This window comes from Eleutherodactylus coqui, chromosome 12 (assembly GCF_035609145.1).
Source record: "Eleutherodactylus coqui strain aEleCoq1 chromosome 12, aEleCoq1.hap1, whole genome shotgun sequence".
NCBI lineage: Eukaryota > Metazoa > Chordata > Amphibia > Anura > Eleutherodactylidae > Eleutherodactylus > Eleutherodactylus coqui.
In genome coordinates this window covers 2,045,878-2,068,456 of record NC_089848.1, presented here as the reverse complement: position 1 = coordinate 2,068,456, position 22,579 = coordinate 2,045,878, and the positions used below count along the sequence as shown (strand labels likewise).

The window sequence follows — 22,579 nt, the reverse complement described above, 5'->3', positions numbered from 1 at the left end:
CTTGTCTCTCCCCCCCCCCCCATGCCGCTTGTCTCTCCCCCCCCCCCCTCCATGCCGCTTGTCTCTCCCCCCCTCCATGCCGCTTGTCTCTCCCCCCCCCATGCCGCTTGTCTCTCCCCCCCCCCCCATGCCGCTTGTCTCTCCCCCCCCCCTCCATGCCGCTTGTCTCTCCCCCCCCCCTCCATGCCGCTTGTCTCTCCCCCCCCTCCATGCCGCTTGTCTCTCCCCCCCCCTCCATGCCGCTTGTCTCTCCCCCCCCCCTCCATGCCGCTTGTCTCTCCCCCCCCCTCCATGCCGCTTGTCTCTCCCCCCCCCTCCATGCCGCTTGTCTCTCTCCCCCCCCCCCTCCATGCCGCTTGTCTCTCTCCCCCCCCCCATGCCGCTTGTCTCTCTCCCCCCCCCCTCCATGCCGCTTGTCTCTCTCTCCCCCCCCCCCTCCATGCCGCTTGTCTCTCTCTCCCCCCCCCCCTCCATGCCGCTTGTCTCTCTCCCCCCCCCCCCTCCATGCCGCTTGTCTCTCTCCCCCCCCCCTCCATGCCGCTTGTCTCTCTCCCCCCCCCCCCTCCATGCCGCTTGTCTCTCTCCCCCCCCCCCCCTCCATGCCGCTTGTCTCTCTCCCCCCCCCCTCCATGCCGCTTGTCTCTCTCCCCCCCCTCCATGCCGCTTGTCTCTCTCCCCCCCCTCCATGCCGCTTGTCTCTCTCCCCCCCTCTCCATGTTGCTTGTCTCTGCCCGCCTCTCCATGTTGCTTGTCTCTGCCCGCCTCTCCATGTTGCTTGCCTCCCCACCCCCTCTTCAAGCCGCTCCTCCCCCTCCATGCCGCTTGTCTCTCCCCCCACTCCTCCATGTTGCTTGTCTCCCCCCCCCCCCCCGCCCATGCTGCTTGTCTCTCCCCCACTTGTCCATGCTGCTTCTCACTCCCCGATTCTCCATGCCGCTTGTCTCTGCCCACCTCTCCATGTTGCTTGTCTCTCCACCCACTCTTCATGCCGCTCCCCCTCCCCTCCATGCCGCTTGTCTCTCTCCCCCCCCTCCATGCCGCTTGTCTCTCTCCCCCCCTCCATGCCGCTTGTCTCTCTCCCCCTCTCCATGTTGCTTGTCTCTGCCCGCCTCTCCATGTTGCTTGCCTCCCCACCCCCTCTTCAAGCCGCTCCTCCCCCTCCATGCCGCTTGTCTCTCTCCCCCCCCCCCTCCATGCCGCGTGTCTCTCTCCCCCCCCCTCCATGCCGCTTGTCTCTCTTCCCCCCCCTCCATGCCGCTTGTCTCTCTCCCCCCCCCCTCCATGCCGCTTGTCTCTCTCCCCCCCCCCTCCATGCCGCTTGTCTCTCTCCCCCCCCCCTCCATGCCGCTTGTCTCTCTCCCCCCCCCCCCTCCATGCCGCTTGTCTCTCTCCCCCCCCCTCCATGCCGCTTGTCTCTCTCCCCCCCCCTCCATGCCGCTTGTCTCTCTCCCCCCCCGCTCCATGCCGCTTGTCTCTCTCCCCCTCTCCATGTTGCTTGTCTCTGCCCGCCTCTCCATGTTGCTTGCCTCCCCACCCCCTCTTCAAGCCGCTCCTCCCCCTCCATGCCGCTTGTCTCTCCCCCCACTTGTCCATGCTGCTTCTCACTCCCCGATTCTCCAATGCCGCTTGTCTCTGCCCACCTCTCCATGTTGCTTGTCTCTCCACCCACTCTTCATGCCGCTCCCCCTCCCCTCCATGCCGCTTGTCTCTCCCCCCCCTCCATGCCGCTTGTCTCTCCCCCCCTCCATGCCGCTTGTCTCTCTCCCCCCCTCCATGCCGCTTGTCTCTCTCCCCCCCTCCATGCCGCTTGTCTCTCTCCCCCCCCTCCATGCCGCTTGTCTCTCTCCCCCCCTCCATGCCGCTTGTCTCTCTCCCCCCCTCCCCCCTCCATGCCGCTTGTCTCTCTCCCCCCCCTCCATGCCGCTTGTCTCTCTCCCCCCCCTCCATGCCGCTTGTCTCTCTCCCCCCCTCCATGCCGCTTGTCTCTCTCCCCCCCTCCATGCCGCTTGTCTCTCTCCCCCCCTCCATGCCGCTTGTCTCTCTCCCCCCCTCCATGCCGCTTGTCTCTCTCCCCCCCTCCATGCCGCTTGTCTCTCTCCCCCCCTCCATGCCGCTTGTCTCTCTCCCCCCCTCCATGCCGCTTGTCTCTCTCCCCCCCTCCATGCCGCTTGTCTCTCTCCCCCCCTCCATGCCGCTTGTCTCTCTCCCCCCCCTCCATGCCGCTTGTCTCTCTCCCCCCCTCCATGCCGCTTGTCTCTCTCCCCCCCTCCATGCCGCTTGTCTCTCTCCCCCCCTCCATGCCGCTTGTCTCTCTCCCCCCCCTCCATGCCGCTTGTCTCTCTCCTCCCCTCCATGCCGCTTGTCTCTCTCCCTCTCTCCATGTTGCTTGTCTCCCCACCCCCTCTTCATGCCGCTCCACCCCCCCTCTCCATGCCGCTTGTCTTCCCCTCTCCATGCCGCTTGTCTCTGCCCGCCTCTCATGTTGCTTGTCTCTCCACCGCTCCATGCCGCTTGTTTCTGCCCGCCTCTCCATGTTGCTTGTCTCCCCACCCCCTCTTCATGCCGATTTCCCCCCCCCCCCCCTCCTTCATGCTGCTTGTCTTCCCCTCTCCATGACGCTTGTCTCTGCCCGCCTCTTCATGCCGCTTGTCTCTCTCCATGCTGCTTGTCTCCCCACCACCTCTTCATGCCGCTTTCCCCCCTTCCTCCATGCTGCTTGTCTCTGCCCGCCTCTCCATGCCGCTTGTCTCTGCCTGCCTCTCCATGTTGCTTGTCTCCCCACCCCCTCTTCATGCCGCTCCTCCACCCCCTCTCCATGCCGCTTGTCTTCCCCCCTCCATGCCGCTTGTCTCCCCACCACCTCTTAACGCCCCCCCCCCCCTCCATGCCGCTTGTCTCTCCATGTGTGCCAGGTTGTCAGTGCTGGGAGTGTCAGTCATACCAGGACTACTTTCTCTTACCGAGGCTTCAGAGAGCAGGGACATTTATAGTCTTGGGACAGTGAGGGAGAGAGACGCCGCTAGACTATGAATGTCACTTAGCAACTCTTGAATCTCCCCAATGGCGCTCGCCTATACTTTAACATGGGGAACTTTGAGGTGGCCCGACGAGTCACTGAATGTACCAGACTCAAAGTTTTGGATTTTACGGCGGGGGTGAGGGTCCAGGGAATGAAATGACACCAAAATCATCCTCCTAAGGTGAGGCGAAGAGGTCAAAGACTAGGGCAGGAACAAGCCCATATGCCATGTGCAAGGCATCCCCCAGAAGGAAGCTTTCAGGGCTCCCACCCACTGGCGATATTTTCTCCACTGCGATGTGATTCTAAAGTTAAAGTCTCGCATTGCAGTGCGAGGAAAAAATCGTCATGACGCCGGGATATCGCCAGTCTTTTCAATGGGGCCAGTGGACTTCTGCCACAGCTGTAACAGCTATGGCAGGAGTTTCCTTCATCCCTGCGGGGACTGCGGGGATGAAGGAATCCTCTGCCACAGCTGTGGCAGAAGTCCCCGGCATTCTATTCCATTGCTTTCAATTGGATCAGCATTGCTGCCGATCCCATTGAAAGCACTGCTTTCTGCCAAGCCATGCGGAAGGATTATCGGGGAAGGGCTTGAAATATAAGCCCTTCCCCGATAATCTGCCAAAAGTGTGAAAAAAAAAAAAATCATACTCACCTCTCCTGCGCTCAGCCGCGTCCTCCTGCTGGCTCCCCGGCACTGCCATTAAGCTCTTTCAACAGTCGGGGATTTAAAAATCCCCGCCTCCTAAAAGGGCTGTGCAGATTGGCTGAGGGCTCAGCCAATAGCAGCTACTGTTTAGCTATTGGCTGATCGCTCAGCCAATCACACATAGCCCTTAGCTATTCATTCATAAATAGCTAAGCAGTAGCTGCTATTGGCTGAGGACTCAGTCACTCTGCACAGCCCTTTCAGGAGGCGGGGATTTTTAAATCCCCGACTGCTGAAAGAGCTTCATAGCAGTGTCGGGGAGCCAGCCGGAGGTGGTAATAATTTTTTTTATTTTTTACACACTTATTGATGATTATCGGGGAAGGGCTTATATTTCAGGCCCTTCCCCGATAATCATTCTGCGGGGCTTGGCTGAAACCATTGATTTCAATGGGATCGGCAGTAGTGCCGATCCCATTGAAAGTAATAGAATATAAGGCCGCGGACTTCTGTCACAGGGGATGAAGGAAACTCAAAGTCCGCGGCATTCTCCCTATGCTTTCAATGGGGCTAGCACTGCCTGTCGCTGGCCCCATTGAAACCACTTGTGATATGTCGGTTCTATACCGGCCTCTTCCTTGCGCTGCGATGCGAGATTTTTCTTGTGCTCTCGTAGCGCAAGAAAGAAAATATCGCCAGTGGGTGGGAGCCCTCACACCTGCAAAATACTTCTGCAAGATGCACTTCAAGATGCTGATTATTCTGCCCTGTAGCCTGCGGGGCAGAAACCTGCACAGATTAACCTCTTATCTGCCTATTTTTTCAAACTGTCACAGAGGATGCACACAGTTGCTGGACCTACTTCATGGCTGCACTCCTAGTATTAGTATAAGCTAATGGCCTTGATTTATCAACATTTAACCCTTCAGCTGCTTGGGATTTTGGACATCTTGCACCTTTGGTAGCCAGGATCATTATAACATTTACAAAGAAAACCTCAGTTACAAAATTAAGAAGTCATATTAAGCGTCGGTGCGCCTATTTTCTGAAAGCGGACGCTAGGCATATTGTAAGATGCACCGGGGCTACAACAGGACTTTTTGTGCCAAAGTGTAAATTAATGAAGAATTCTCCAAATTAATATTAGTGTCTAAAGGTCCCACAGCCTGCAAAAACCTAAAGATTAAAGTTCAAGATGTGCAGAGTTCATGTGCGCCACCTGGGCGCATGTCTACATGGACACCTCATCCGTGAGCACCGAATCTATGGGTCCATGAAGGGTCGCTCATGTCAGACCAATCTGATCAGCTTCTACGATGAAGTGAGCTCTAAGCTGGACCAGGGAGAATCTATTGATCTCGTATATCTGGACTTCTCTAAAGCCTTTGACACCGTGCCACATAATAGGCTAATATACAAAATGAGGCAGCTCTGATTGGGCGAAAACGTGTGTAAGTGGGTAAAAAATTGGCTCAACGATAGAAAGCAGAGGGTGGTAATAAATGGTTCGTACTCTGATTGGACCACAGTCGCTAGCGGGGGGCCACAGGGTTCAGTATTGGGCCCCGCTCTGTTCAATATATTTATCAATGACCTGATAGAGGGGCTGCACAGCAAAATATCAATATTTGCAGATGACACAAAATTATACAATATAATTAATGCAACGGAGGACAATGTGCGGCTACAAACGGACCGAGATAAGTCGGGGGCTTGGGGAGGAAAATGGCAAATGAGGTTCAATGTTGAAAAATGTAAGACTATGCACATGGGCAGGAGGAACGGATGTCACCAATATACACTAAATAGGGTACTGCTAGGGAAAAGACCTGGGGGTACTAATGGGCTGTAGACTAAACTGGAGTAACCAATGCCAGTCAGCTGCTGCAAAAGATAATAAAGTCTTGGGGTGCATTAAAAGACATATAGGGGCGAAGGACGAGAACATTATCCTTCCATTATATAAGGCACTTGTCAGGCCTCACATGGAATACTGCGTATAATTCTGGACACCGGTGCTCAGGAAGTATGTTACAGCGCTGGAGGAGTACAAAGAAGGGCAACTAAACTAATACATGGAATGATGGGACTGGAATACCCAGAGAGGCACCAAAACTGGGATTATTCACCCCGGAAAAAAGACTGTTAAGAGGCGACCAAATAACCATGTATAAGTACATGAGGGGACAACACATGGATCTCTCCCGCGATCTGTTTACACCCAGGACCACGACGGTAACAAGAGGACATCCACTACGATTAGAGGAAAGCAGGTTTCATCACCAACATAGAAGGGGGTTCTTTACTGTAAGAGCAGTTAGACTGTGGAACTCTCTGCCTGAGGACGTGGTGATGGCAAAATCCATAGAGGGACTAGATGTCTTTCTATAGTGGAAGGATATTACAGGATATAGACAGGTGACCAGGGGGATTGGTGATCCGGGTCTTGGAGTCGGGTAGGAACTCAAGCGTCGATCCAGGGATTATTCTGACTGCCATTATGGAGTCAGGAAGGATTTTTTTCCTCCAATGAGCTACATTTGGCTCACTGGGTTATTTTTTTTGCCTTCCTCTGGACCAACAAGGGGGGTGGGGGGGGGGGGTAGAAAGAGGCTGAACTAGATGGACATTGTCTTCATTCAGCCTAACATACTGTGTACTATGCTACTATGTATGTTACAAATATGCCAGCGTGTGGGAGGCCCAAGACTGTCGGTAATTAAAGTGCACCTCCATTGAATATTTCATGTCCCATTGCTATCCAGCAGGAACCTAAAGCTGACTTGTATACTGTAGGTGTGTATGCAGATATATATATATAGAACCCGTTATAAAATGTGTTGGCGCGCAGAGGGTGAGGTCGTCCGTCACAGAAGCAGCTAGTGGAAGAAAGTTGAGTCCCTCCTGCAGGACTAGAGAGAACCGGGACCGAGTCCTTGAATGGAAGTATTGGCTCTACGAATTGGGGTCTATTCACAGAGACCAGTCGCGCCTGACCTTCTCGGGCGTAACCCGCATCGCACAACGCACGGACGCCTCTACCTCTCTGGCCGTAGCCGGACTGTCCGGCTGCTCATTGTAGCAGGGATCTTAGTTTGATTTTGAGGCCACAAATCTCTTGGATTGTTGCTGCTTCACATTTCCATCCGTCTCTAAACTGAAGATGTAGAGTTTGTACAGACGGAGTTTTGCGCTCCTTCACACATTTCTATGGATACACTTGTGTTATTTGTTATCTGCTGCTTTAAGTAAATTGTCAGAGGAAAAAGCTTCTGCCTCTAGAGCTGTCACTTTTGGGAAGGCGCTGCCAAGTGACAGTAAGCTGCGCAGCCCACATTAACCTCACCCAGCTCACACATCTCTGCCCGTTATGAAGCTGCTATCTGATGGTAACTGTTAAAGTTGTGAAATGAAAGAACGAAGAGAGATATATTTAACGGAACCGTATCCGGCGCTTCCAGGGAAGCCGAGATCTTATCTGCACTCGCTGCAGAACTTTGCCTAAATGAGCTGTAAGAACTTTGTGTCTGAGAGAAAACATGTATGTGTAACGTATGTTTAAAGTATCCGTGTATCCTGATGGACTGCTGGAAGCGCTGTGTGTGTTTGGGCGGTCAGGCCTCTCACACAGGCGTATGCTCACGGCATATCACGTATGCAGTCCGATATTCCATAGACTTTAGTTGTGCCGCTCACACAATACGCATGCGAAAAAAATCCCGGCATGTCCTATGTTGGCGCGTATTACCCGCACATACATGCCAGGATAGTGCATGGGGATTGGCGGCAAGCACACATGTCATTGCGTAGTTTCTGCATCCGCGCGGCGCACCGCTGATCACGGTCGTACGAGTCCCGGCCTTGGTTTGTATTGCTGAGGAGGAATACGGTAAAGGTCTATTAAACCTGTGCACAATGACCAGCACGTTTGTTACAAAGTTACCAAGTCCCGTTTGGCTACGGACTCCTCCTCTTTATTTACAAAGTTAGAGTAAGGAAAGCCTCCATCCCGCAGCGGGTCTTTACATTCCTTATATATATTGTACACGGGAATATGTCAAACTAATCTCACTTACTGTGCGAATGTGCCGCCGCTGCCCTCTAAAGACCATATACAGGCGGGGAGCAGTGCCATCCTAACACATGGGCCTGCTGGCCATACTAATCTATGCATGTGAACACTTCACTGCACCTCCTATCATATACGATATATGGCGGTATTGGCTATAAGTGATTGCAATAAGTTTGTTTGATGTCTTTGTTGTGTTTTCCCTGATTATTCTAATTGTATTCCATCACTGCTATTGGCTGGATTACATCACACGGCCGCATGAGCTGTATATGTAGAGGACAAAGCCTTCCCCAGTCTGCGTTGGACCGTCCGGCCCACCCCAGCCCCCCGGGTCTCGGATTCACTTGTTCTGATAGTTTACTTTTTGATTTGCGTGCAGGAAACCAAAGTCCGACAGTGAGCGATGTCCTGGAAGACAGTGACGAGCCCATGCCCATGCCTGAGGACCTCTCCACCAGCGCAGCCTCCCAACAGGCTCTCAAGGCTGAGAAATCTATAGGTGAGATACTGAATCTATCATCTTAGTTTATTGTGATCAGAAGATACTTTAGTGTTTAGTGCGCCTTTATGGATTTGTATGACGGGGATAAAATGAGCTAAATGGAGGAAATGGCAGAAAACAACAAAATAATCTATACCCCCTGATAAATGCTCCGCCGCTCTCATGTCTGCTGCAATGGCATGCCCGCGGACGCCGGTCTCACGCCGTACGCCACGGAGGCCAGTAATTAGCTGCAGCTGTCACGCGGGTCTATAGAAATGACGTCCTTGCAGGAAGGTGAGGACCGCGACTGGAGGGACAGTAGATCTATCGGGTGACAGCAGGTCTCGTCATTTTATGCTCCGTCTTTCATTTACTAGTAAAACCTCTTGTGATCGCCCCCTTTCGCCGTGTTTGTATGTATGTTATATACTGTACTAGCTGATATACCCGGCTTCGCCCGAGTTAATTTGGTACTGGTGTTTATCTGGTGTTCACACGGAAAATCTTATGAAGTCATGGTTACTTAAGAGATACCAGAAAAACATATGTTCACCATTTTGCATAGTTCTCTGCGTTACCCAGGAAACACCACGTGGAGGTAACCATGCGACGTTTCCTTTATATAAAATGACATCAGGAAGTGAGAGAATTAGATTCCATACGTAAAATTTGGACGCTAATTATTTTGCGCTAGAATTGAATAATCGAGTTGGGACCCACTAACTTTTCCTATTTATGTCATAATCAATGCTCGTGCCAAATTTCACGTTTCTATGACATCGGGAAGTGAGAGAATTAGATTTCGTACATAAAATGTGGACGCTAATTCTTTTGCGTTTAGAATTGAACAATCGAGGTGGGATCTATTAACTTTTCCTATTTATGACATAATCAATGCCCGTTCCAAATTTCATGTTTCTATGACACCAAGAAGTGAGAGAATTAGATTCTGTACGTAAAATTTGGACGCTAGTTCTTTTGCGCTAGAATTGAATAATCGAGTTGGGACCCATTAACTTTTCCTATTTATAACATATTCAATGTTTATGGCAAATTTCATGTTTCTATGACTTTGGAAAGTGAAAGAATTAGATTCCGTACGTAAAATTTGGACGCTAATTCTTTTGTGCATAGAATTGAATAATCGAGTTGGGACCCATTAGCTTTTCCTATTTATGACCTAATCAATGCTCGTGCCACATTTCACGTTTCTATGACACCAGAAAGTCAGAAAATTAGATTCCGTACGTAAAATTTGGACGCTAATTCTTTTGCGTATAGAATTGAATAATCGAGTTGGGACCCATTAGCTTTTCCTATTTATGACCTAATCAATGCTCGTGCCACATTTCCCGTTTCTATGACACCGGAAAGTGAGAAAATTACATACCGCACGTAAAATTTGGACGCTAATTCTTTTGCGCATAGAATTGAATAATCGAGTTGGGACCCATTAGCTTTTCCTATTTATGACATAATCAATGCTCGTGCCAAATTTCACGTTTCTATGACACTGGAAAGTGAGAAAGTTACATTCCGTACGTAAAATATGGACGCTAATTCTTTTGCGCATAGAATTGAATAATCGAGTTGGGACCCATTAGCTTTTCCTATTTATGACATAATCAATGCTTGTGCCAAGTTTCACGTTTCTATGACACCGGAAAGTAAGACAATTACATTCTGTACGTAAAATTTGGACGCTAATTGTTTTGCGCATAGAATTGAATAATCTAGTTGGGACCCATAAGCTTTTCCTATTTATGACATAATCAATGCTTGTGCCAAATTTCGAGTTTCTATGACACCGGGAAGTGAGAGATTTAGATTATGTACGTAAAATTTCAACGCCAATTCTTTTGGGCTCATGATGCCCGCAGTTCCTGCCCTGAAATGCCTTGAATGATACCTGAGGGAATTGGCCAGATAGTGAGCAGCAGCGATCTGTTGTGTTACCCACATCTGGGACTTGCGGCGGGTGGACAGCCGCCAATGTACTGGTTGGAGGAGGGGAGTGTGTATATTATTGTATATGTATATTGTGTGATACATATAACACACTGGCTGGGTATCTGAGTTCCGCCCGCGTGACTCGGGCACAACTCTCATAGAGCACCCCATGAACACTTGTCCGGATGGCACATCGACACGGACCCAAATGCACTAATGTCCTGAAGGCCTAAAACACACAATATATACATGAAGAAAAGCTTCCATTTGCTGTTTGTATCTGTAATTCAGAATATGTCATCCGAGGGAACATGACTGACACACATGCCACTGCCACGGAAGCACGTATGGGATGTTAGTTGGGGTCCTTCGACCCGCCGCACCTGGTAAACTATGGGGTTTGTACATAAACCACAGAGATACTCGGAGTCGGCTTGTACTCAGATCAAGGTTGGTAGATGGGCAAAAAAATAGGTGAGCGTTGCCTTGTGATGAGGGGGGGACCCCCGGACCCCACAGGCCTTCTGCACATCATTCCCAGAACATGTTGCCAGAAATCTGCCAACAATTCGCAGCAGAATCCACAACCGAATCGTGCGGATTTAGGACAGATTTACCACTGTGGATCTGAGGGGGAAATGAAATCCACAATGGTGGATGTTGTTGTGGATCCTTGGGAAATCTGCAGCAACATGTTACTTGTGGGTGGGATTGCAGGGAATCCAAAAACCCACAAATCTGCCCTGAGAGCGCGGGTGCAAACTTCACTCTTCATGCCCAAACAAACCACATTCGTCGGTCTCCGGCCGTGTATCATTGGTGCCCCAAACCCTCCTTCACGAAGTAATGCATCTGTATCAATGGCTGCTCTCTCTCCGTTGGGCAAGAGAAGGGGCCGACATGCTGCATTACTTATCCAGCACCGCGAATTCCGTTAAAACAAAATGAAAAAAACCCGCCAAACTTGCTTCCACCAAAACAGGAATAAAAAATAATCAAAAATTAATATATACCTCAGGATAGTACCCATACAAACTACAAGTCATACCCCAAACCGCCCTTATATACCTCTGCCCACAGGAAAATACCAATGTTCTGGTCTTGGAATGTGGTGACTTTACTAAACAAGAAGCGTTTATATTGTGCAACAGTAGTAAAACCTAATCATACCCCTATAAACGTGGCGACGCATAGAATAACGTTAATATAACATGAATGCAGTATAAAGCCCCAAATAACAATGAGGTTATTCAATGCATCATATGAACCCAAAATACAAGATGTCCTACAGCTGCATTGACTAAAAGAGCTTCAACCGCTGGAACAGCAAATGGGATCTGATTTACTGGCTCTTAAGGCAAGAATTAGTTATGTCGCTAAAGGGTTAAAACACACTTAAGGCGACTGAGGTCTGCGACATATGCAGTATATATCCATGAGACACAAATTCAAAATCTACAGTAAGAAAAGTGACCTTTTCAGGAGGGCTTTTACAAATTTAATGTGACTGTTGGGGGTTAAAGGGGTATTCCGGGACTTTACTATTAGTGACCTGCCCTTGGATAGGTCATTAATAGTTGATAGGCAGGGATCCATCACTTGGGATCCTCGCTGACCAGCTGATTCTTCGGGCCTCTGTCAGTACAGCGTGGCCAGAGGTAGTCATCAGTGATCAGGGCCAGAATGTTACCATACAGCGCGGCACGGGATCCCGCGGTCGGCGCGCGTCACTCCGGCGTCGGCTCCAGCAGCCTGGAGCCCTGTGTCGAGGTTATCCCAGCAGCTTGGGACGGCCGGTGGGCGGCGGCAGGGGCGTGTCCACCCGTAGGGTGCCGCCCGCACTCCTCCGTTCGTCTTATACAGCAGTGGGTGGAGTTGCCTCCTCCCACTCTCCGCCCGGGGGCGGAACCTTGTGGTTAAGAGACTGGCAGTGATGTGAGCTCACTGCCAGTTATTGGTTCTGCTTTCAGCTAGTCAGTCTGTCTGCAGTTTACCTCAGCCAGTCCCTAGTTGTCTGTCAGCCCTGCTATCCTTTCTCAGCCTGTTTCTGTTGGTCCTGTTAGCCCCTAGTCTGGTCTGTCCCAGTCAGCACTAGTTGCTATTCGGGTCCTGTCTATCTGCCTGTGAGCTCCATCTCCAGCCCTGCTTGTACTTGTAAGTTTTGTTGGTTTGTTACACCTGCCTCTTCTGTCGGCACTCTGTCCCCTGTTAGTAGTTCCAGCTAGGCAGTCGCCAGGTCCCTAGCCAGTGCAGGGACTGCCGCCCAGTTGTCCGCCTGGGGTTAGCCAGGGCCGAGGCAAGTAGGCAGGGACAGTGGGGTGCAGGAGATCAGGGCACCCCAACTGGCGCTCGGGGGGCAGAGTGCCGTAACATAATAACTGGCCCTTAAAATACCTTTTTTTTCATGGCGGCGATCAGCGCCCTTGCAAACCAGCTGCAAGACCTGGTGCCGGTGATCCGGGATTTGTCAGCTCGCATGGTGGCCCAGGAGCAGTGGGCGTTGTCGCAGGGGCAGAACGCCTTTACCAGTCCCGAACCCAAGTGCCCTCTCCCCGAGGTGTTCTCTGGGGAGAGGAACAAGTTTTTCGTTTTTCAACAGGCGTGTCGCCTGTTTTTTCGGATGCGTCCCCGTTCTTCGGGCTCGGAGGCCCAGAGGGTCGGGCTTATAATGTCCCTGCTGCGGGGCTCTGCCCAGACTTGGGCCTTTTCTATCCCCGAGGGTTCCCCCTCCCTGCAGTCGGTGGACTCCTTTTTTCAGGAACTCGGGGGCATCTTCGATGAGCCGGACCGAGTGGGGTTGGCGGTTTCACGGTTGCTGGCGCTGCATCAGGGGTCACTTTGTGTGGAGGATTATTGCTCCAGTTTCAGACGCTATGCGGGCGACACTGCATGGAACGAGAGTGCCCTGAAGGACGTTTTTCTGCAGGGTCTCTCGGACGCGGTCAAAGAGCTGTTGATCTCCCATCCCATTCCCGGGTCCTTAAAGGAGGCCATGGAGCTAGCGGTGAAGGCAGATAGGAGGCTCAGGGCTGGGAAGCAGGACAGGCAGACCAGTAGAGTCAGGGAGGTCGTTTGTCCGGTTCCTTCCTCTTCCGTACCAGTCTCTGTTCCCGAACCTATGGAACTGGACCCGCTGGACCCCAAGGAGCGACGCCGAGTTCGGTTATTGCATCATCTCTGCCTCTACTGCGGGAAAGCTGGACATCGGGTGATAACCTGCCCCCTGAGGCCTCAGCGCCCACAGTCCGAATCGGCAGAAAGACTCCCAGTCCTAGGCGATTGCAGGGAGGGTCGCCTAGGACCACAGGTACGTCCTAGACTTCTAATACCCTGCCAGGTTAGATTCCGGAACTTCTCCCGCCTAGGGCAGGCATTTATTGATTCCGGAGCAGCCGCTAACCTGGTAAGCATGCGTCTTGTTGAGCCCCTGAGGGCGGAATTTTTGGCGCTGAAGACGCCAATTCGTTTTGCTAGCATTGATGCTACTCCTCTGGCTTCGGGCTTGGTACGATGGAGGACCCCAGTGTTACAACTCACTGTGGGGGGTCGCCATTCGGAAGGTCTATCATTCCTGGTAATGGAGAAAATGTCGGTAGACATGGTACTAGGGATGCCGTGGCTGGCGTTGCATAACCCCCAATTCGATTGGGCCACTGGGGAGCTAACCCAGTGGGGCCCGTTCTGCCATAGCCATCGCGCTTCCCATCCTCCCTGCTCAGTCGAGACCGCACTCAGTCCCCGAGGTCCCACTTACCTTCACACCCCGTCCGCCTGCCCTGCTGCTGATGTCGCCACCGATGCCCTGCAGGGGGGACGGAAGAAAGGGGTGGGGTCTCGTATGCAGTTGCGTTGTGAGGAGAGTCTGTCGGTGGTTGAGCCGTACAGGGCGGGACAGAAGGGGTACCGGTCCTCTGGAAATCGCAAAAGGAGGGGTCGCAGGGGGTTCCATAAGTCTGTGTCGAAACCTGTTGTCCCTTCGGTGATGCCCACCTCCGGTCCCCCGCCGCCCACCCCGGTCCGTGATGAAGTTGAATACGAGGCCCAGGAGATCCTGGATTCTCGCCGGGCTACAGGAACCTTACAATATTTGGGGGCCCGGAAGAGTTTTTTGGAGTATGATAGCTCAGATGACAGTGATTTTAAAGTTGGAGATGCCTCAGATTTTGAAGGCAGCGTCATTGGTAGCAAGGATGGGTCAAAAGACAGTGGTGAATGGTTGGACATTGACTCGGAAGACGACCTGAAACATGACGATATGTCAACGGTTGGCCCTGAAGGAAATGGGGCAGCCACAGACTACCGAAGTCATGGACCTGAGGATCAGCCCATGGTGACCGCCCAGGTGGGTCACATTCTCGGGTTGGTACAGCGTTTTCGCAGCCGCCTCCTGGATAAGCCTGGTCGAGTTTCCGGGGGCCCGGAGGTCCCCCGTCAGAGGGGGGGTAATGTTACCATACAGCGCGGCACGGGATCCCGCGGTCGGCGCGCGTCACTCCGGCGTCGGCTCCAGCAGCCTGGAGCCCTGTGTCGAGGTTATCCCAGCAGCTTGGGACGGCCGGTGGGCGGCGGCAGGGGCGTGTCCACCCGTAGGGTGCCGCCCGCACTCCTCCGTTCGTCTTATACAGCAGTGGGTGGAGTTGCCTCCTCCCACTCTCCGCCCGGGGGCGGAACCTTGTGGTTAAGAGACTGGCAGTGATGTGAGCTCACTGCCAGTTATTGGTTCTGCTTTCAGCTAGTCAGTCTGTCTGCAGTTTACCTCAGCCAGTCACTAGTTGTCTGTCAGCCCTGCTATCCTTTCTCAGCCTGTTTCTGTTGGTCCTGTTAGCCCCTAGTCTGGTCTGTCCCAGTCAGCACTAGTTGCTATTCGGGTCCTGTCTATCTGCCTGTGAGCTCCATCTCCAGCCCTGCTTGTACTTGTAAGTTTTGTTGGTTTGTTACACCTGCCTCTTCTGTCGGCACTCTGTCCCCTGTTAGTAGTTCCAGCTAGGCAGTCGCCAGGTCCCTAGCCAGTGCAGGGACTGCCGCCCAGTTGTCCGCCTGGGGTTAGCCAGGGCCGAGGCAAGTAGGCAGGGACAGTGGGGTGCAGGAGATCAGGGCACCCCAACTGGCGCTCGGGGGGCAGAGTGCCGTAACACAGAAGTGTAATGGATGGATTGACTCCCATTGAAGTCTATGAGAACGCAGCAGAGGTGTAATATAGGTGGCATGTGGGGATAGATCATCAACAGTAAAAGCCCAAATACCCCTTTAATGTGCTCAACAAGTGAAATTGAATAGCTCACCAATTAGATCTCTTTGTCAGAACTGCGGCACCGTAGAGATATCTGGCAGTTTCTATCAGTATGTGCAGCTCATTGTCAAAGGGGCCGGCCATCCTGCCCTCCTATCAAGGTGGCCCGTGTGCACATCTGCATCCGGTGGCTGGGTTCTTGGGTAAGTACTTCTATGAGCATGCATAGTACACTGACGTCCTGGCCACCTCTCTGCTCTCCTGTGACACATCTCTACCGTCTCCCTGTTGCTTTTCAACATGATAAATGCTGTGAAAGCGTTAATGTAGCAGATTGTTAGATAACAGTCTGCAACTCAGTCCCTGCACACCTCAAGGTTAATTTCATCATCCCCCTCTGTCTGGTTCTCTTCTTCATCCCTCTCTGCTGGCCCCTTTATCATTCCTTCATCACAACTTCTTCATCTCCCTGGAATCCAGGGGCTCCTCTCGTCATAAATCTCCTGCAGCTCCTCTCATCATAAATCTCCTGCAGCTCCTCTCATCATAAATGTCCTGCAGCTCCTCTCATCATAAATGTCCTGCAGCTCCTCTCATCATAAATGTCCTGCAGCTCCTCTCATCATAAATGTCCTGCAGCTCCTCTCATCATAAATCTCCTGCAGCTCCTCTCATAATCCTTCCTTTGCTCCACTAATCTTTTTCATCCTCTATCCATTTATCAACACCCTGCGGCTTGCTTCTTCATTCCATCCCCTCCCCAGCAGAGCACTCTTTTTCATTTCCCCGACTCAGCGTCTCCCTTCTCCATCTCCCCCTTCCTCAGCTCCCTTCTTCATTCTCCCTGCATCGGAGATGCGTCTGAGGGAATAACGACATCATGGTGGGTTGTGGTCTCGCATCACAATATTTTTAATAGTTTTCAGTTAAAGGTTTTTGATTTTATACTACTTTTCCCAAGTTTTGGATGAGCTGGATTTTATTCTGCATGTATTCACAGCTTTTGGCCAGGTGTGTCCGCGCAGCGTGGAGGAAGTGCTGAGCTGGACTTGTTTCTCCTTGTAGAACGTTGTGGTCAGCGTGGCATCTCTGGGGCAGCAGAGTAGTTCTGCAATATACCCAGCTGCTGTAGAAAAGAACAACCTGGAGGAAGAGCCAGCAGAGAGAAAATGAGGAGCAGCTGCTACAAATAGCATCGCGCCTGCAGCTCACTTCCTCATTACTGTGCAAGCCTCGCATCCTATATTTTCTTCAACCCCCTTTATCTGTTCCTCTCCCAGCTCCTCCTGTCACCATTTTCCCCTTGGCAAAGTTTCCATTTTATCCTCCCCCCCCCCCCCCCCCCAAGTGGCTTCTTCAATCATTTCCCCTTCAAGCAGCAAAGTATATCGCAGAACTAACCGGCTGCCCTGTGAACCAGGTCATGAATGAGGGTGCAGGACCAGAGTGGTCACAGATGGTGGAGGGTCTCTGAGCAGGGAGGCAAGTGTTATTGTAAGATATAATATTAAATAAAAGTGCAGGCAGTCACATTGAGCAGAGGTAGGTGGTGGCAACCGAACACTCTTACCATGGTAGGTTGCCAGGAGATGAGCTGAGATGGGAATACCCCTTTAATTACCATGGTGTAATATGTGTAGCAGTTACAGGGGCTATCCAGTCCTTATCCCTCTGAGCTGGAAAAATGCTGCTGCAAAGTTAAATAAGCATTTCAACAGAGTTTTCAAATCAATAGTAGAAGTGACATTCAGAAACGTATATCCTATGAGAGAAAAATACAGATACTGCCCATAGAAGTCAATGGTGATAAATGGAGGGAGAAGTAGAAAGGAGAGTAAGAGAAGAACAGAGAGAAATGGAGAAGGAGACTGCTGGCTCCAGCAAGCATCTTACTGTCTCACCCCAGTGCTGGATTCACAGCAGCACTGCTCAGTACTGCTGTATAATGTCCTTCATGCTGCTTCTGTGTGATAGGGAATCGGGATCTACTCTTTTCCATGTGTGCTGTGTATAGGAAAGGGGGCAAGGGACTTGTTGTTTGTATAGCACCAACTTATTTCACAGTGCTTTTAGGTAATTTGTTTTTATTACACTCCCAGCAAGCAGGGTACTCATTTTACCGACCTCGGAAGAATAAGTCTACCTTGAGCCGGCTACCTGAACCTCACAGGGATTGAACTTGCAACCTTCAGGTCATGAGTGAGAGCTTAGGACTGCATTTTGCTGCCTGAACACTCTGCGTCACACGAGGCCCGAATATAGAAGATATAATATCATCTAGTCTCCATGTCCTCATGAGTTGAGTTTAGGGAAATCTAATCTGGAACCCGCAGAGGGGAAAACTGGTGATAAATGCAGAAAAAAGTCATCTAATTGGTACTATTTCTCATGTAGACACAGGATGTATTGGGCCACTTTCACACCTGCTCTGATTTTCCATTATTCGGCTCCATCGCAGCTGCTGAACACGGGGCAGTGACATATGCTGGATACAAACAGCAGTGAATGGCCCCCCTCGGTGTAATGGCGTCTGTTCACTCCCCGGACGTAGCGCAGCATTCTGCGGTATTTTGTCTGGGACTTGATGCCAGATCTGTGCTGGAGCCTCTGAATGGAGCCCGCCGACGTAGATGTGAACATGTGGTGATTCGGAAACACCCGGTACAAACAGATTGTTAGTTGGGCCTTTTTCAGAAGCCACCAAGAGTAATCATAACGTCTGAGCAGATGCCGGTGAATCTGACGGTCCTCGGTGCACATCAGCCGATCCTGCAGACGCCGCTAGAAGAGCGCATCAAGTGGAAAATCATCCATAAACTCCAGTACTTGCTGCGTCTGTGTTTGGAATGTCACCAGGAGATGAAGCTTCTGCCTCTTACAAAGCATGAAATTCACTTGTGATCCAGTCCTGGTCCCCACACAGCGAAGCATATTGACTTGTGCAGTCAGGGATTCCAAGCACTGTATTGTCATGTTTGTTAGTTTCCATTCAGTTCCTCCAGTAACATCGCTGCCACGCTGGGTCTGACACTGTGATGAATGATTGCCTTTAAATTATGCCAACTGTATGCTTCACCTCTTAACTAGAAGAAGAGACCGTGTCGCTGCAATTGAGTCTTCTGCCTCTCACTACTGTCTTATATCAGATGCATTTTAATGTTCTACAATATATCTCCCTTACTAGAGTTTAGAGATCTTAAATGATACCACACATTGAGAAAAGGTTCCAAGATAATTGGGGGTCCGCTACACTGCAAGAAATGAGAATTTGGACTGTAATACCAAGCCAGGCCACTGCAGTGGGACTGGAGCTGTGTATTTACAGCAATAATCAGCTCTCTGCTCCAGTATAGTGGCCTGGCCAGCAGCTGATTGATGGGGGTCCCAAGTGCTGGACCCAGTCCTAAGCATAGGCTATCAATATCTCATAACTGGACAGTCCCTTTAAATATAACTACATATGGAATTGGATAAAGTGGTTAACATGAATGTAGTAGCCCAGAGCATCATCCTGGTCCCCTCCATAAATGTCATACATGTTTGTCCTATGTAGATGCACTGTGAAAAGCTTGTCCTGTCATATCCAGTGTGTGTGCTGCACAGCTGTGGCGCTTGAGAGGTTAACAGTAATAAAATCATTGCATGCCTGTAAATGTATCAGTTTGTCATTTCATGTGGTATGAGTGAGGATATAAATGTGAGTGCTTGAGAGCAGGAAAGGGGTTCGGAGATCCATCTTGCCTAGAGCCGCATGGAAGCACCTTCAGCTTCCATCTAGGTGAAGGTGGAGGAAGAGGAGCAATATCCCATAGCGATTGGAGTGTGGATGTGAACAGGAGTGAGCCCCATCAGCAGAGAGAAACAGAAAGCCCTACCAAAGTTCTAAAACAGGTACCAGTTCACACTGCAGGCTTTTCCTGTGCGGCCGTCCATAGTTAGGATCACCGCACAGAGGTACATTCTTGTGTGACACCCAGACGTCTGCCGCGCGGGGGGGTTAGTGGCTAAGCCTTCTGTAGTAATTGTCTGCCAGAGTGTCTGTGGAGTGACCCCCTACCCCCTTCCTCCTCCGGAGTGCTCCCAGTCCAGGACCGGTGACATACAGATAATGTGGACTGTAGGTCCGTGTTTATCCTGTGTATCCTCCCACCTCTGAGCTATAGCCTGTTACTGCTTACAGTGAATTGTACCTGAATTACCTGTTGTAAGAAGTTTATTATTACCAAGTAAAAGTTATACTGGGCCCTAACCATTCCTAGGGACCCGAGGTACTATACACAAGTCTCAGTGTTCATTTTCTCCACCACATAGAATACCAGTGTGTGGGAACAGTGGAGTTATGAGTGATTTGTACTACTACTCCCCCCATTCTGTGTATTGGCATTCTCTATCATAGGGGTGTGGAATCTGGCCTGCGATCCTGCTTTGGCCTTGGCTACGTGGTGGCCCTCTGGGACCAGAGCCTGGTAAGTGCCGCCGTGACAAGACCGCACTTCACCTTCCCATCTCTGCACGTTAGCCGGGTGCCCAGGGTCACACTCTGGGGTGTTGCATGAACATTTACATTTTAATATGACACAGATGTATATTGGATAGAGTATATGTATATACAGAATTATATACTGGGAGGGGTATAAACTGAAGTATATTGGATAGAGTATATGTATATACAGAATTATATACTGGGGGGTATAAACTGAAGTATATTGGATAGAGTATATGTATATACAGAATTATATACTGGGGGGTATAAACTGAAGTATATTGGATAGAGTATATGTATATACAGAATTATATACTGGGGGGTATAAACTGAAGTATATTGGATAGAGTATATGTATATACAGAATTATATACTGGGAGGGGTATAAACTGAAGTATATTGGATAGAGTATATGTATATACTGGGGGGGTATAAACTGAAGTATATTGGATAGAGTATATGAATATACAGAATTATATACTGGGGGGTATAAACTGAAGTATATTGGATAGAGTATATGTATATACAGAATTATATACTGGGAGGGGTATAAACTGAAGTATATTGGATAGAGTATATGTATATACAGAATTATATACTGGGAGGGGTATAAACTGAAGTATATTGGATAGAGTATATATATATATACAGAATTATATACTGGGGGTATAAACTGAAGTATATTGGATAGAGTAAATGTATATACTGGGGGGGTATAAACTGAAGTATATTGGATAGAGTATATGTATATACAGAATTATATACTGGTGGGGTATAAACTGAAGTATATTGGATAGAGTATATGTATATACTGGGGGGGTATAAACTGAAGTATATTGGATAGAGTATATGTATATACAGAATTATATACTGGGGGGTATAAACTGAAGTATATTGGATAGAGTATATGTATATACAGAATTATATACTGGGGGGGTATAAACTGAAGTATATTGGATAGAGTATATGTATATACTGGGGGGGTATAAACTGAAGTATATTGGATAGAGTGTATGTATATACAGAATTATATACTGGGGGGGTATAAACTGAAGTATATTGGATAGAGTATATGTATATGCAGAATTATATACTGAGGGGGTATAAACTGAAGTATATTGGATAGAGTATATGTATATACAGAATTATATACTGGGGAGTATAAACTGAAGTATATTGGATAGAGTATATGTATATACAGAATTATATACTGGGGAGTATAAACTGAAGTATATTGGATAGAGTATATGTATATACAGAATTATATACTGGGGGGGTATAAACTGAAGTATATTGAATAGAGTATATGTATATACAGAATTATATACTGAGGGGTTATAAACTGAAGTATATTGGATAGAATATATGTATATACAGAATTCTATACGGGGGGGGTATAAACTGAAGTATATTGGATAGAGTATATGTATATACAGAATTATATACTGGGGGGGTATAAACTGAAGTATATTGGATAGAGTATATGTATATGCAGAATTATATACTGAGGGGGTATAAACTGAAGTATATTGGATAGAGTATATGTATATACAGAATTATATACTGGGGGGGTATAAACTGAAGTATATTGGATAGAGTATATGTATATACAGAATTATATACTGGGGGGGTATAAACTGAAGTATATTGAATAGAGTATATGTATATACAGAATTATATACTGAGGGGTTATAAACTGAAGTATATTGGATAGAATATATGTATATACAGAATTATATACTGGGGGGGTATAAACTGAAGTATATTGGATAGAGTATATGAATATACAGAATTATATACTGGGGGGGTATAAACTGAAGTATATTGGATAGAGTATATGTATATACAGAATTATATACTGGGGGGGTTTAAACTGAAGTATATTGGATAGAGTATATGTATATACAGAATTATATACTGGGGGGGTATAAACTGAAGTATATTGGATAGAGTATATGTATATACAGAATTATATACTGGGGGGGTATAAACTGAAGTATATTGGATAGAGTATATGAATATACAGAATTATATACTGGGGGGGTATAAAGTGAAGTATATTGGATAGAGTATATGTATATACAGAATTATATACTGGGGGGGTATAAACTGAAGTATATTGGATAGAGTATATGTATATGCAGAATTATATACTGGGGGGGTATAAACTGAAGTATATTGGATAGAGTATATGTATATACAGAATTATATACTGGGGGGGTATAAACTGAAGTATATTGGATAGAGTATATGAATATACAGAATTATATACTGGGGGGGTATAAAGTGAAGTATATTGGATAGAGTATATATATATATACAGAATTATATACTGGGGGGGTATAAACTGAAGTATATTGGATAGAGTATATGTATATACAGAATTATATACTGGGGGGTATAAAGTGAAGTATATTGGATAGAGTATATGTATATACAGAATTATATACTGAGGGGGTATAAACTGAAGTATATTGGATAGAGTATATGTATATACAGAATTATATACTGGGGGGGTATAAACTGAAGTATATTGGATAGAGTATATGTATATACAGAATTATATACTGAGGGGTTATAAACTGAAGTATATTGGATAGAGTATATGTATATACAGAATTATATACTGGGGGGTATAAACTGAAGTATATTGGATAGAGTATATGTATATACAGAATTATATACTGGG

At 48.7% G+C, this 22,579-nt stretch overlaps 1 protein-coding gene across 7 annotated transcripts in view; it reads left to right on the top strand.

The window, feature by feature from the left end:
* The window catches only part of IKZF1 (IKAROS family zinc finger 1), a 167,436-nt gene that overhangs the window by 62,486 nt on the left and 82,371 nt on the right, over window positions 1-22,579 (top strand). For all 7 annotated transcript variants that reach the window (XM_066585585.1, XM_066585591.1, XM_066585588.1 and 4 more), the window contains exon 3: window positions 8,123-8,242. In XM_066585585.1, coding sequence (XP_066441682.1) covers window positions 8,123-8,242 — 120 coding nt within the window. The remainder of the gene's footprint in view (window positions 1-8,122; window positions 8,243-22,579) is intronic.